The sequence below is a fragment of the Rhododendron vialii genome, chromosome 2a (assembly GCF_030253575.1).
Source record: "Rhododendron vialii isolate Sample 1 chromosome 2a, ASM3025357v1".
In the NCBI taxonomy this organism is placed as follows: Eukaryota; Viridiplantae; Streptophyta; class Magnoliopsida; order Ericales; family Ericaceae; genus Rhododendron; species Rhododendron vialii.
Window position 1 is genome coordinate 4,912,580 of NC_080558.1, and position 15,369 is coordinate 4,927,948.

The 15,369-nt window shown below is 36.5% G+C and overlaps 2 protein-coding genes across 3 annotated transcripts; both read right to left on the bottom strand.

Annotated features, from left to right (window-relative positions):
• Positions 1-4,226: 4,226 nt before the first annotated feature.
• Positions 4,227-5,810, bottom strand: LOC131315543 (uncharacterized). The gene is made up of 2 exons (XM_058344655.1): positions 5,610-5,810; positions 4,227-4,838 (listed from the first exon to the last, which is right to left on the bottom strand). Exons 1-2 carry the CDS (start codon positions 5,713-5,715, stop codon positions 4,399-4,401), a joined length of 546 nt encoding a protein of 181 aa, XP_058200638.1. The 5' UTR covers positions 5,716-5,810; the 3' UTR covers positions 4,227-4,398.
• Positions 5,811-12,379: 6,569 nt separating this feature from the next.
• Positions 12,380-15,053, bottom strand: LOC131315534 (protein FAR1-RELATED SEQUENCE 3-like). 2 transcript variants are annotated; one of them, XR_009196807.1, is made up of 3 exons: positions 12,901-15,053; positions 12,676-12,819; positions 12,380-12,576 (listed from the first exon to the last, which is right to left on the bottom strand). XR_009196807.1 is itself a non-coding variant. In XM_058344644.1 (3 exons), exons 1-3 carry the CDS (start codon positions 13,711-13,713, stop codon positions 12,568-12,570), a joined length of 966 nt encoding a protein of 321 aa, XP_058200627.1. In that variant the 5' UTR covers positions 13,714-14,035; the 3' UTR covers positions 12,380-12,567. The 2 variants fall into 2 exon arrangements, 1 of the variants encoding a protein (XP_058200627.1); XM_058344644.1 differs by having other exon boundaries at positions 12,901-14,035.
• Positions 15,054-15,369: the final 316 nt, after the last annotated feature.

The window sequence follows — 15,369 nt, forward strand, 5'->3', positions numbered from 1 at the left end:
TTGCGAAATAAAAGCTAAAGACGTGTGTGACGGGAGAAATAAATGGGATAGTTTTTTGCCTCTTTAAGGCTGGCTTAATTTTGTGAACTTGTTCACATAGGTTTTTGTGAGATTTTTGGTCTTTTTGGTTCTTAAATGATACACGGTCATTTCTACTTTTCCATGTGTCAAAGATTACATATATCATCTTCAAAGAAAAATATATTACAGGGGATCGAGGGTACTCAACATGATAGTATTGAACCAACTTAAATCAGTTTTTTTTTTTTTTTTTTTTTTGTGTGAGCTAGATCCGTCCCTGGGTTGAAGGATTAGCCCAATCGCCATTCATTACCATCTTGCCGGTCAATACCACACAACGCACAAAATTAATATCATAGGTCTGTGCTGTTTTTTTCCTTAGTTACTCGGCAAATTTTTTTTATCAATCTTTCAAAAAGAATACCAGGATTAAAGGAACCAATTAAGGGCACAACGGTAATCGCCACCCAAGACCCAAAACTAGAAGGCAAGACACCAACCAAATTAAACAAAAAGGAACGTCGGAAATAAAACACCCAAGCATAACTATCAGTACGTCTTAGGAGTGTGCTGCTGTTGTGAGATTGCCATAGACTAATAGCTGTTAAAAGCATTTGAATAATTTTGGGCCTCTCTTCTTGCCTCCCAGAGGCCTCCAATTCAGGGAAGAGATCGAAGGTGACCAATAGCCACCATAGCCACCATAGTCAAGTCTACGAGGGCCCAGAAAATTGATGGTGATAATTGACAAAAATAAAGCTCCCAGTTCTTCCTAGCTAAATGCCGTATGTGTAGTAATTTGATATATTCCATGTTAATTGGCTGCACATGCACGTTGATATCAATCAATTTTGTCAACTTCTACAAATTGTTCTCATCAGTCATCCTCATTATGGTCCAGACAACTGCAGAATTTCCATCATCAGTACTTCCTTGAGTGGGAGGAAATTAAGGAAAACAAAGTGACCGGGCCCCAGCCCAACGTACTCAAGTCTACCCCTCCATGCACGATAAGTTGATATTGAGAATAGATTAGAATGTTCGGAAGACCCAATGTGTGATGGAATGGAAATTTCATCCATTGGGAGACTCTTTGTCACCCTGGAAAAAGAAAAGCTGATTCCCAATTTTGGTGACTTTTGCAAAAATATCGCGACCAAATTATGTGGGTCACTCCTTATCTCCCAACCACCCAACCAAGTGAAAGATGATGTTCCTATCGAATAATTTGTTGTTACGTAAATTGTTAGGACTGATGGGGCTGTGAGGAAAATTCAAACAGCATATGTGGTATTGTTGCAAACGTACCTCATGGATTGTGTTGGGTAAATTTGTAATTTTCAAATATCTAATTTTAATTAGTGTTTTTAAGGCAATGACCAATACTATCTTTTTTTGTCGCTCCCAATTTTCTTCTTATGAAAAATTGTCCTACAATAATATATAAGATTATCATGGTACGTAGAATTCAAATTGATTCAGTAGGGAAATCATTGCTTTTAGGATGGACGAAGATAAAAATACAAATGTAAATCACTCAAAATATCTTGTTGCCATTGGAATATTTCTAGAATGGAAGGTCTATAAATTTCTGATAAAGTTCAATCATTACCATGTTCCTTTCTTCTCCCATTACTATTTTCCCCCCTTTTTTGGGGAATTTGTTTATTCTAATCTAGTGGAAATCATTTGTTTCACATTAATTATCTTGCATCCATTTAAACATTGCCACTTGTCGCGACATGAGACCTTCTCATTAATAGGTGCTTTTATTTAGGAAATTGATTGGTTTCTATGGGAACTGAGACCATTCTCCTATTTTCTTCCCTCTTCGATATGTCTATATGGTCACAAGCGGTTGCATCTCTTTCGGGTATGACTATGGCCGTGAGAATGGTTTGGGGTTTTCACCCATGTGAATTTAATCTTCTGAACTCTGAAGAATTTACCCTGGCCTCTGTTTTGTGTTTATTATGTTTTGAACGGTCCTTTGATATGCTAGGATAATTAAAGGGTTTATTATTGTTTTATTCCCATGCTTCCTAATGGATGACAGCATAATGCACACCAATTGTACAGTACAATTATGCAACTTTAGTTGGTGTTGGATTTTAGAACGTCCTGCCCCTTTAGGAACCACACCAAAAAAAAAAAAGTATGCGTGCTTGAACTATAGGATTTGAGGGCCTTTAAAACACCGACTGTCATGTGCACTAACTGTTTGACTTAATTTCTGAACAGTTTTGGGTGGTGGTTCCATTGTTTCATTGGTTGCACCCTTTTGGTTTAACGACCAGAGCTAGATTCATGAGATTATTTGCCTAAAATATCTTTGTCTATATCTTCCTGTACTACCTTAGAAATACGAAGCTACTACTAAAAAACCCACAATGCATCCTTGGCCGGATGCAACTCTTTAAATAATTGCATGGCGTGACATTGACTGTCAGTGGAACCGCTGCATGAAAATCAGACCAATCGGCAACATGCAATCTGTTTTTTCTAAGCAGTCGTACAAACAGCAGTAAGATAAAAGTCTTGTACACTGCACATAGTACAAGCCTTTTGTGCAATTTGGCTGACAAATATTATCAATTGGACCAACTTTGTACGAAATCAAACATGAAAGTCAAAAGAGTTGCAATTGATACTTGGAGGATGGAAATGAGACTCGGGTGAAAATAGGAGGACCATTTCTATAAATTTCCCTTTATTTAATTAATTACATTGCCATTTATTAATTAGGTGTTATGGTCGAATCCTAATTAGTTATTTTATGCGCACTACGGGTATTGTTGGCACGATTGTTCTACCCAAGGTTAGCTCCACAGCTAGTTCCACAGCTAGTTCTACCCAGGGTTAAGCCCAGCAAGCCCTTGGGCTTGGACAACCCTTGGACTAGAGCAATAAAAAAAAAGCGTTCGTATCCATTTTCTTACATGTATTTATATTTTGGCAAAGATGTAGCACAAAGAATGAAATTGGTTTAATGGTCAGCACCATGTATTTTAAGTTGTCATATGGAAGGTCATGAGTTCAATAATCGTACCCATCATTCAAAGTCTTTTTTTGCCTTACCCATCATTCAAAGTCTTTTTTTTGTCTTTTTATGTTGTTTCTATAACTTAAATTATAGTTGAACACTTAACACATTATTTCAAATAAAGCTCATAATCATAATAAAACAATTGTAAAATAAAGTGAAAAGAAGAATCTATTGGTTTAAATATTATACTCTGTGTTCTCTCTCCATCTTTTTATTGATGGTGTGTTAATTTCACATTCATGACAATAACTATTTTTTTTATCTAGTTTGCTTCTAAAATTATGGTCAAAGCTTTAAAAAAATCAACTACATTGTAAATCCCGTTAACTTGAATAATATTCATTCGAATTTAAGATTGCGATAGAAAATCTCATCATATTATTCTAAAGAACAACATATTTTCGAGAAGGTCAACCCCAACGTACTCACTACAATTCCCTTCAAAAAGATTTTAGTAGATTAATATGCTGGTTAAACATTGGCACAAAATAAGAAAACTCATTTAGGACAACTGTAAAATTTTACCCCTTCCATTCTCGAAACACTGTCTATTATAAAATACAACTTTCAAAAAAAATTAATTTTTTGTTAAAAAAATAGTATATATTCTTAAGTTCTTATTTTGCCTTGTAGTTCATTTTTTTTAGAATAGAGGTCATGTTTTTTTACCATACTATTTATACGACTATATGAGATTATGTACATATATTATTGGTTAATATAGTAGCTGATAGAGTTAACGTAAATTCTGAACACTCTATCACAAATTTCTAGAGCTACCACTAGTTCAACTCGACAAGCTCTACGAAGTGAACGTTCCCGATCATTGGAGTGAGACCGGAGCGAGGCCCCATCGGCCGGGACAGCACGCTGCTGTCCCTCTAAGGGGACAGGAGCTCCCCCAACTCCATGTTGGTTTCCCGCGGCCAGCATTGGTGAATTAGTCTCATTCCGTTTGAGTGTGGATAATTCTATTACAAGACAAAACATTTCTAGCATTGTTGTTTGGGTCTCCCTTTCTCCGTTGCCAGTCTTCAAAAGCCATAATCGGAGAACACAGCCTAAACATACCTTTCGAAGCGCTTAACTTAAAATCAGCTCAAAAACCAAGTTATTGGAGAATCTCTAAATGTACTTCTCATATGCAAATGTTGCATCTGGAAACGTTATAACTAAACACTTAAATTAATATAGTTGAAAAAGAAAAGCAGGGGTAAAGGTTTTAAGTACCAAGATTATTAATACATGCAGTACAAAGAAAATTGAGGCGTGAATACTAAACGCTTAATACAGTTGAAGAAAAATAAGTTGGTCAATGCCAGATTCATCAGCTACTTTGGCTTAAGAAATACCTCAATCAAGTTGGTGCCGGGTAGGCTAGAATGGGAGATATGATCCTGTAAATCCTCATCACAAGCTATTAATAAATCATCATTATTGTCCTGATCTTTGTAGCAAATGTAATAATTTTCAGCCCCGTGTCCCAGCCTCTTTTCCACTTGTTGTTTTAGCTCTTCCACTCTCCATTGCCAAGACAGCTGAAACTTCATTGTAACTATACTAAATCTTGCCTTCACAGTCACACTTTCTGTGCCAATAGTAGCTGAGACTTGATTAGAAGGCAAAAGCGTATCAGAATTCGGTTGTGGGATTGGCTCTTTATCAACAACCGCGGGAGATTCGTTGGGGCAAGATTGATTGTGTTCCCCGCAAGGTGGCCAACTGGGGATGCCATGCCCTCGACAAGCACGCTTCAATGTGGATAAGCCGACTGCGAATATCATGAGGAAGCCAAAAGCTCAAAATTCTTCTACTTAACTCCACTCTACATAGATCTCCATTTTGAAGACTTCAAAATTTAGTCACGTCAGCGCCTACACCTTTTAAAGATTCCATCCTTTCATTTTCACAACTCAAATTCCCTTCTGAGATGTATGTGGGATATCGATATTGATTTCAAAGTTATTACTACGTACGCACACTTGATAAAAAAAAGAAACTTACCACACTTTTTAATTGTACCGGTATTTTAGATAGATTAGAATTACATAGACTAGGTTCTATATGTTTCTCATATAAATGGAGATTGAATCTCCATTTTCCAGGGGTGAACATTGCCAGTTTGTCTGTTGTGTACGCTAAACTAGAAACCAAATCAATGGATACAAATTGAATATTTCGAAAACCCAAACCTATAACCATCCTATCCATGACAGCAACGACGAACCGAACCAGTTCAAACCATTTCACTATGATTCGGTTAAAGTTTTGAACCACAGTTTATTTCATCTTGGGATATCATGAGGTATTCAAAACGAAACCCTCACTCTTTTAAAACGAACTCAATTAAAACCCACCATAACTTACTAAAACTCAACATATGTCCTCTATCAAATGTGGGAACTAAAATTCAGGTCTCTATGTTGAAGCTCCCATACAGAGCATGGTTGGAGCATGTTTAGCTCGAAAAAGTTTTACTAGAGCTTTTGAAAGAAAAGTCTGTCGAGATTTTCATTCCTTCAAAAAGTGTATTTAAGCGTACCGTTAAGAAGGTTTGCAGCAACTTTTTGAGGCATTTCCTTGTACCGTAAGATATCTTCCAAAGAAATTGCATCTTTCTTGTTTCTTCTCTTTCCTCCTGGGGTCATTTCCAATTCCCTTTCTCTTTTCCCAAATACCTGGAATTGAGCTGAACCTCTTCAATATCAGTTTGCCCTGTTCCCCCACTCCCCATTCCAATTGCCTCAGCTTTGACATTACCAAAATCTTCATCAAGGTAAAGCAATAGAACTTTAAATTCAAGAATGACTCTATTAAAGAATAATTACTAAAGTTGCCACTGCAAACGATTTTGTTTTGGATTTTTATTTTTATTTTTTGGCGAACAGTTTATACTGTTTAGATGATGACTGCTCGAAGATATACTGTGAAACTAGAAAATATTTTGAAATATGAAGGAACTTTTTTTAGTTTTATGATGCGGGGATAAATAATACTCCATCCGTCCCAATTTAATTGTCTCTAGTTCTATTTTATCTAGCTAAAAATTAGTTATATCTGTAAATCGGTAACGAATTTTATATTCAATATGAATCTTGTTGATAGATCTCGATTAATTTTATAATACAATAGTTTCCAAATCACATAAAACATTATAAATTTTGAGATATAATTAATTAATTGAAAAGTGGCACGAACTCCCAAAAAAGACAATTAACTTTGGACGGAAGAGTACTTTTACTGATAAACGAGAAGAGTGATATTTAAGTGATACTTTTTAAATCTCGTAATGTTCGTATTTTTGGAGAATAGTGATAGGAGTATTTAAGTAATGCTTTTGAAACCTTGTGTTGGTCTATTATTGTTTTAAGTATTTGTATTATTTTTTGGAAGGTAATTTATCTACTTAATTTATATTTTGTTTTTAAAATTTTGACTCCAGTAGTTCCGTTCTTACCTCTCTCTCCTCCTGGGCTCTTTTCCTTCCATTTCCCATTCCCTGAACACCCAGAATACAACTGTGACTCTACCATTACACCTTCCATTGTTCCCGCAACCTCCATTCCAATTGCCTCATCTTCATCGTTGCCAAAACCCACATCAGGGTTCTCTTGTCGAGCAGTAGGCAAAAGTTGCGGTAGCAGAATTTCTACTACAAGAAAAATTGCATTGGGTGACGAATGAAAATCGTCACAAATTGTATGTTTTTCGTCACAAATAATATAGGTGACGAAAAAAAATTTGTCAACTAAAGGTTGTCGAGGATTCCTACCTGGTGACGAAATCTATTTTTCGTCACCTATAGTGCCTTTTGGTGACGAAAAATTTCGTCACGGAAAAATGACTTGGTGACGAAATTTTCTTCGTCACCTATTGTGCTTTTTTGATGACAAAAAGTTTCGTCACAAATTATTTCCTTTGGCTCGTCAAAGGTGACCCATCGGTGACGAAATTTTTCGTCGCGAAAGACATTCTTATATGTGAAAAAATTCTCACTTTCTTGCTCCTGCGGGGTTTCGAACCCGAGTCTCCTAAGTTTTGCACGCAAGCTTTAACCAACTACACTACACAAACTTTTCAACATATGTTTGAAATATCTAATATATAACACATACATTGAACATTAAAATATATTTTGAACGACATTTTGAACTATTAAACATTAAAATTAGCAATTTTAATAAACATGAAAGTCGTAGCTCTTTATGTTATTGTTCAAACCCAATTTAAATTATTTCAATCGGAGTTCTGAGCAAAGAGTTATGCCCGAAATATATTTGGTGACAAAGCTTAATTCATAAATTTCGTCACCAAAGGATAAATTTTTCGTCACTGAAAACATAAAAAGAGGACGAAAATATTTTTTGTCACCAAATTGGTTCATTTGGCGACAAAATATTTTTTCCGTCACCGAATAGTTATCTTTGGCGACAAAAAATAATTTTGTCTCCTTTTTTACTCTTTTGGCGACGAAAATTTTATTTCGTCACCAAATAGGAGCTTTTGGTGACAAAAATATCTTTTTCGTCGCTAAATAGTTATAATTGGTGACAAAATAATTTTGTCAAGGAAGTTATCAAAACAGTGACGAATTTATTTTTTTGTCGCCAAATATACTCATTTAGCGACGAAATTAAATTTTGTCTCCACTTTTTCGTCACTAAACATACTTTTTCTTGTAGTGTTCCTTTTCGAAAAAATTATTTGTGTCAATAGTAGCCATCAAGGCTTGATTAGAAGGCACAATATCAGAAGTCAAGTGTGGGATTCCCTCTTGATCGACAATCGCGGCAGTTGCATTGGGGAGAGATTGCCTAATAAGCTTGTGTTCATTGCGAGGTGGCCATCTCTGAATACCATACTCCCGACAAGAACTCTTCAATCTAGTCATGCTAACTGTAATAAGGAAGAATTCAAAAGCTCAATATTAACTTTCTACCAAAGCAACTCCTACCCACATTTCCAATTTCAAGAGCCAGAAAAAAATATGTTAGAGTAAAAAGGAATTGCATTCAGAGAATAGCACGTTGACTACATAACCATAATTCTCAATTCTTATGCACGAAGGGTTTGTACGCACTTCCTTTCTTCTTTTTTTCGTATGTTCTTGTGTGTCTCCAAATATAGCATCTGAAATTGAGGTCTTCGATTGCAAGCTCCCATACAGAGCATGATAGAAACTAAAAGGATTCATAGGTTTTAGTTGGAGAAACCTGTGATTGAAGAAGTTTATGGTACTACTTAAATTGACAACAATTATATTCTTCGAAGTTGTATGTATTGAAATAGGATTTCACTTAATTAAAAGCTTGCGCTTACAGTTTTGAATGGGACAGAGTACTTCTGTAGTCCTATGAATTTACCACATAATATATAGGAATCTAAATTTATATGCGTATTTATAATTTTATTTTATTTTTGGAAAAAAGATTGTTTGTTGATTAATGTAAAACTATATGCTATAAAGCAATTGAACTTTGAATTCATGAATGACTATTAAAGAATAATTCCTAAAGTTGCCAATGCAAGCAAGGATGTTTTGGTTTTTGTTTAATTTGAACATATTATATTATATAGATGATGAATGCTTGAAGATATACTGTGTGAAGTTAGAAAATATTTTGAAATATGAAGGGACTTTTGTTAATTTCATTATCCGGGCATAAGTAATACTTTTGCTGCTAAACGAGAAGGGTGGTATTTAAATGAGGGAATGACTTTGGTGTCCCCGGTCATTTTGGGGACAACGTAACTTTTGGCATAACAAAACTATTATGAGTATAACCAAAACTCATTATGAGCATAACTATAACTATTATGAGCATAACAGAACTATAACTGACTAATATGGCCTCTAATTCCACAGTGATGACAAGTGGGTACAAAATAATTATGGCCAGAAGGACGAGCTACATGTGCATGTGAAGTGTAAGACTCATGCATCTTCTTACAATGCGGTCTAATATGGCCAATCATACCACAATAATGACAAGTAGGAACAAATTTATTAACAACAGGAGTAAAAACGTGAGACTTATCAGTATTAATAACCTTAGATTTTACCTCATTGCGCTTGGGATGTCCGCTTTTCTCTGTTGCCATTTGCTTCTTTGTCGTAGGAGAATTAATCATGTTCTGCATGTCATTCGCATTAATTTTCTTACCTTGATGTTTAGTTTCGTTTCTCCCTATCGATGGAGTTGAAGACGTTGCATTATAACCAAGCCCTGAACGATCGCTAGGTCGCCGTTGTATGGACAGAATATGATCTAACACTTTGGTCCCTGTCTGTGTGTCATCCTCTGATTTATCCTTAGATTTATCTCTAGCAGTCAAAGCTTTGTTTTTCTCAAGAAGGAGCTCAATTTCTTTATTTCTCTCATCACTCTCTTGAGTGCGTTCATTCAAAGTATTCTCCAACTTCTTAATCTTATCAGAAAGTTTTTCACTCACTTCTATCAGTTTTTTACTAAAAACATGAAGTTTGTTGTACTTCTCTCTTACCTCATCTATGTCATCACAACTATCCGCATCGCTATCATCTATTTCAGAACCACTTGATTCGGAATGACCATGTGAATTTAAAGTTACTCCAAAAGCCAAAAAATTTCCTTTATCATTTTCGTCAGCCCCCTGTTCTTTATTCGATTCATCAGAATCGCTATCATCCCACGTTTTAGTGACGAGGGCCTTCTTTTTCATTTTATTAGCACATTCTTGGGTGTAATGACCAAAACCATAGCACTCGAAACATTGTGGTCCTTCAGGTGGTCCTTTTCCCTCCCTTTTATTTTTTCCAGAAAATTCTCCTTTTCCTTTATCAATTTTCTTTTTCGTACTATTTTTAAATTGTTTGAAAAAAACTTTCATCTCCTCAAGATCGACATCACTATCACTATCTGAACCTTTCTTATATTTTTGAGTACTTTTAAAAGCAATCGGAGTCTCCGAAGGTTTTACTTTGAGTTTAACAGGTTCAGATTGCAATAAGTCAGCCTCATAAGTTTGGAGAATCCCAACTATTTCTTGAACAGATTTTTCTTTTAACTTTTTCTTACCCTCTAGCATAGTAACTTGAATTTTAAATCTAGGAGGTAAGGAGCGCAAAATTTTCTTAATAATACGAAAAGAAGGAATTTGCTCACCCAAGTTCTCGCAGCTATTGACTATGGCAATGAGTTTGGAGTAGAATTGATTGAAGGTCTCTTCCTCCAGCATTCTGATGGTCTCAAACTCTGTGGTAAGCCTTTGTAATTTAGACTGCTTAACAACGTCTGTCCCCTCGTGGCAAGTAACCAGAATATCCCAAGCCTCTTTCGCAATTTCACAGTTAGCTATTTTCCTATGCTCATTTATATCAACAGCAGCAAATAAAATATCAAGTGCACGGTTATTAGCCTGAAGTAAAGGTTTTTCTGTGACTGATAACTCAGACTGAGTTTTTTGAATCAGATTATCTCCTACAGTTTTCATGGGTCGAGTGTAACCCACAACACACGAGTCCCAAATAGAAACAGGTCGTCATCTCCATGGATTCCTCAAAACCCATATTCGATTCTTCAAAGCCTTGATTGTTCATCGTCATAATTTCCCCTCCTCCTGGCCTCCAATCTGACGCTTCGCTCCAGTTCTTACGTAGCTGCTGCTGCTGCTGCAACATCGCCGAGTCTCCGGCCAAGTACGGTGCCGGGTCGACGATGTCATCGTGCTCTTGATTTTGTGGCGGATCGTCCGTTGATTGGTTAGACCCTTGATACTGCATGACCATTGAATTGGACGGGGGTAGAAAAGGCCGTGGCGGCGACCACCTAGGGGAAAGTAAGGGCGACAAACTCAAGCAAAAATCTTCAGTAGCCATGTCCGACTCTCCACTGTTCGTAGGCGCAGCCATTGACACACAGTTACCCAATTCAATCAATGGGAAAAACACACACAAGATTAACTTCGCGTAAAATCAAAAGATGAAACAAGATATTAGAAAAGCTGGAATTTGTTGCAGAAACCAAAGTAGAAGAAAAGCTGGAATTTGGCGACGCAGATCCTAATTCGGTACGAAACGAATTCTTTGAATCCAAGGAGAGACCTCAAAGATCAATGGATGGATGGAGAGACAGAGATGATGAGAGGGCGAGAAATCGGGAGCGACTTTGATGAGGAAACGAATGAGAGACTCCAAACGAATGAGATCCACATACATACATCTGCAGCAAATGGGACACACTGACAAATGACATGACCATAACGGGCATTAATTTCTCAGCGTATATTCAGTGTTCCGGTACCATATGGCCACGGGGCGTGGCTTACGTGAATCCAGAATCATTTACGTAGCACAAATCGCGCTGTACGAATATTATCATTCACTTTAGTTTGGTGATTGGGTGACGATGAGTGACCTACATTGTATGGGTGATGATATTTTTCTTTTCGAAAAATGTCACATGACAAGTGATACCATATACCACATGCTTAATCAAGCACTTGTACTTGTACACATACATTTACATGGTGTATGGGATCCACACGCATACACCATGTGTGATTTTGGAGTTTTTGAAAGGAGAAATATAGACTTTACTCGTTCTTCTTTATGGGTTCGGCTCACCTCCAGTATTGTACAGTCCAGTATCCTCCAGTGTATGGCTTGAATTAATTCAGCCCATCCACATTGATATCTTCGGCTATATTTTTGCCACGTGGATCAGCTTTTTTGCCACCCCAAAATCCCTCTGTTTTGACCCCTCTGTGGTGACCCCTTTGCTCCTACCAGTACTCTAATCCCACCAAAATACACTTTCAATCCCACCAAAATGGTATCTGCACATACACACTTTTATTCCCTCCAAAAAGCTATACTACCTTTCCGCCTTCCAATTGAGAATATCCTTTTACGGAGAATACCGTGAAAATGGGTTTACGGAACCCAATCGCGTGCGTTCAAAGTATTTTTGAACGGTCCAGATTAAACCAATTTTGACCGGTCAAGATTAAAAAGCAATATCAACCATTGATTGTGGAAATGAATGATTGTGATTGCACGAATCTGCGAAAATCTCCATGTCAAAAAAAAAAAAAAAGCTGCGAAAAACTTGTTCACGGCGGAGCCGTGAATAAATTTCTCTTCTTTCAATTAAATTGTTATGGAGAAAAACAGAGCAAAACACAACTGAAAGAAAACAACAAAAACTCAATACTAGCCGTGATCCCATTCTTAATGAAATGTTCTTATGGTCTTTTACACAAATATATATATATTTTTTTGACAATAAAGAAGAACTTCGTAGATAATAAAGAGTCATTACATCCCAATGTTGACAAAGTTACGAAACAAATAAATACACAATCTTGAATACACATCAATTACTCCAATTGCATCCTCAAGATTATAGACATAATAAGTAGGAGTAAATCAAAAATTACAAAATGGGCACATTAACATCACATTGGATTTGGGTCTCCAAAAAAATTCATGCCCCAAAACATCCCTTGCACATCCTGCTTCATTCTACCTGTCATTTAGAAGAAAAAGAAAACAAGACTAGGTGAGAATGCAAACATAAAAAAGTAGTGCAACAAAAAAGAAAAGTCAGTAACCAACGGCATATCACCTCATTATTTCGAGAACTCATGAAGCCAAGTAAAACGTCATATGAAGTGTCATCCCCCATTAACATCTCAGTGTAACTTTGTGGAGGCACACCTTCAAAGTATCCATGCTTATCATTCAACAATTCATTGGAATGTCTTGAATCCTAGTAATAATTAAGCAAACAAGTTATTGTCAAAATCTGGAATTTTTTCAAATATGACCACATACTAAGGACAAATATTACCTCCAATGAATGAAATGTTGTGTGAGGAGGGGAAGTTGAAATCACCATGTCGGAAGCTACTTGAGTTTGAACCTTTCTTTTTTTAGATCCTTTTTCAAGACAACTTTTGTATCTTCGATTTCCCCGTTGCAATAGGCGTCTTTTCTTCAATCCATTTACTTGTACCCCACCCGTGCTTAACAAATCAGTTGGTATGGAGGAGCACATATTTTCCTCACAAGTAGATGGAGAGGACCCTTTGTGCTCTTGAGGTGATTGTATGGTCAAGATTTTTTCAACTTGTGCATTGACCTCAGCATAATTCCTTGCTAGGAGATCCCGAGCTTCTTCACAAACAACCGCTTTACCCACCAATTTCACATAGGCTGAACACAAGAAATTATAGCTCATACTCATCTCTAATTTGGGATTTTCTATAATTTCACGTTCATTAACATCCATTGCACATCCAGCCCTCGCTTGTTTAGTCCATCTCTTTAAAATGAAGTGTTCAGGGATCATCATTTTTATTCTCAAATCATCCAGCACCTTTATAACATGTCCACACAAAATACCAACAAACTCAAAAGTCTTACAGCTACAATGAGCAAGGCCACCAGCATGCACAAAAGTAACTTTATATTGCTTTGAATGTTCAAGCAAGCTTATTCTATACTCATAGACTAGCTCCCTCTGTATGCAAGACTCAACAATCATGCACAATGATTGCTCATATTCATATTGGAACATATCAAAAGCGGGTTCTGTATACACATCCCTAGCGTGCCTCAAGATAGGAACATCAACTTTCAATAGTGGTATTTTCTGGCTCATATCAACATTTGCAAGCACTTCCTTGTCGCGCCTATCATCAACCGCCCTTTGAAAATGTTTAAAAAATTGCACCAAGTCCAAGTCAGATTTCAAGTAATTTTTTATAACTCTCACTTACTTGAGTAGTTTTCTTTCCAGCAGAAAAATGTTCCCTTCCATACGCCATAGCCCATTTCTCCCTTATTCTATACAAACCCTCCAACCAAGTGTTTTCTTGAAGGTTATAGGTACTTACCAGATAATTCCATGATTCCAAGAACTCTTCCTCATCCACACAATCATACACACATCTATTAAAGTCCTTGCCAAAAGAATCTGAGCTCTTGAAATGGTGATTGAGATGCTTCAATGCATTTTGGGACAAATGCCACAAACACAATCTATGATGAGTTTCAGGCATAACCAAAGGTATTGCTTTTGCCATCGCAGCATCTTGATCAGTAAAAATTGTGTTAGGCTTTTTTCCTGACATACACTTGAAAAAAGTGTCAAACAACCATTCAAATGAATCAGCAGTTTCATTGTATAACAACGAAGCTCCAAATACCACTTGCTGATAATGATGATTTAATCCAATAAACGCTCCAAATGGGCGACAATCTTTGTTAGTTCGGTATGTAGTATCAAAGAACAATACATCACCAAAACAATCATAGTCCACCACCATTTTAGCATCAGCCCAAAAGATATTAGTGATTTGATCATCCTCATCTGTTTGCAACTTAAAGAAAAAAGAGGGATTTTCCATTACCTTGGAATGAAAATAATTCAGGAGGCTCCCTACTTCCCCATGCTTTAAGTCATTCTTTCTCTTGGTTCGGAGGTAATTTTTATGATCTTGTTGAAGATAACCAAGATTTGGTCGTCCTCCAACACGTCGACTAGTTAGCTCATAAGCTAGCTTTGGCTTTATCCCGGAATCATCAGCTAAATCAATTTCAACTGTTTGGGCCTCATTTATTTTCCGGTGCGATGGCAATATATAAGACAACGACGGATCTACCAATGGATGATTATGAGTAGCTTCAAAATCAATTATCCGATATTTTCCATCATCTTGCAAAGAAATAGTCATTCTTGCATCACAACCAGTCCTCGTTTCTTTTCGAGGTTTCCTCACACATGGTCCTTGTTTTTTACTTCAGAAACCCTCTTTAAAACACACAAATCTTCTACCCTGTATCTGACCAGTTACCTTGTCCTTGTTCAAATATTCCTTTCAAACACTAAACCCAATTTCTTTGGCGTAGCTATTATACCATTCATATGCGGAATCTTCTGATTCAAATTCAACATCAATACTCGGCATGTCATTCATTATGGCAATGAATAAATCTGCAAGTATTATTCTTTGACAAGTTTAGGAGGATAATTGTTTGGGGTAAATTGAAAAGAGATGCACAGCTAAACCTCATGTATATGTAAAAAAGGTTAACAAAACACAATTATTTTTGACGACACCAGGAATTATTTTTATACATACCTGAGATCCTTCTTGAATTTGATGAAATACAATAGTGTCAAAAGGACTTCTTGCTTTGCTCTGGTTTTTCCATAACAATCCAATTGGAAGACGGAAAGGTAGTGTAGCTTTTTGGAGGGAATGAAAGTGTGTATGTGCAGGTACCATTTTGGTGGGAATGAAAGTGTGTTTTG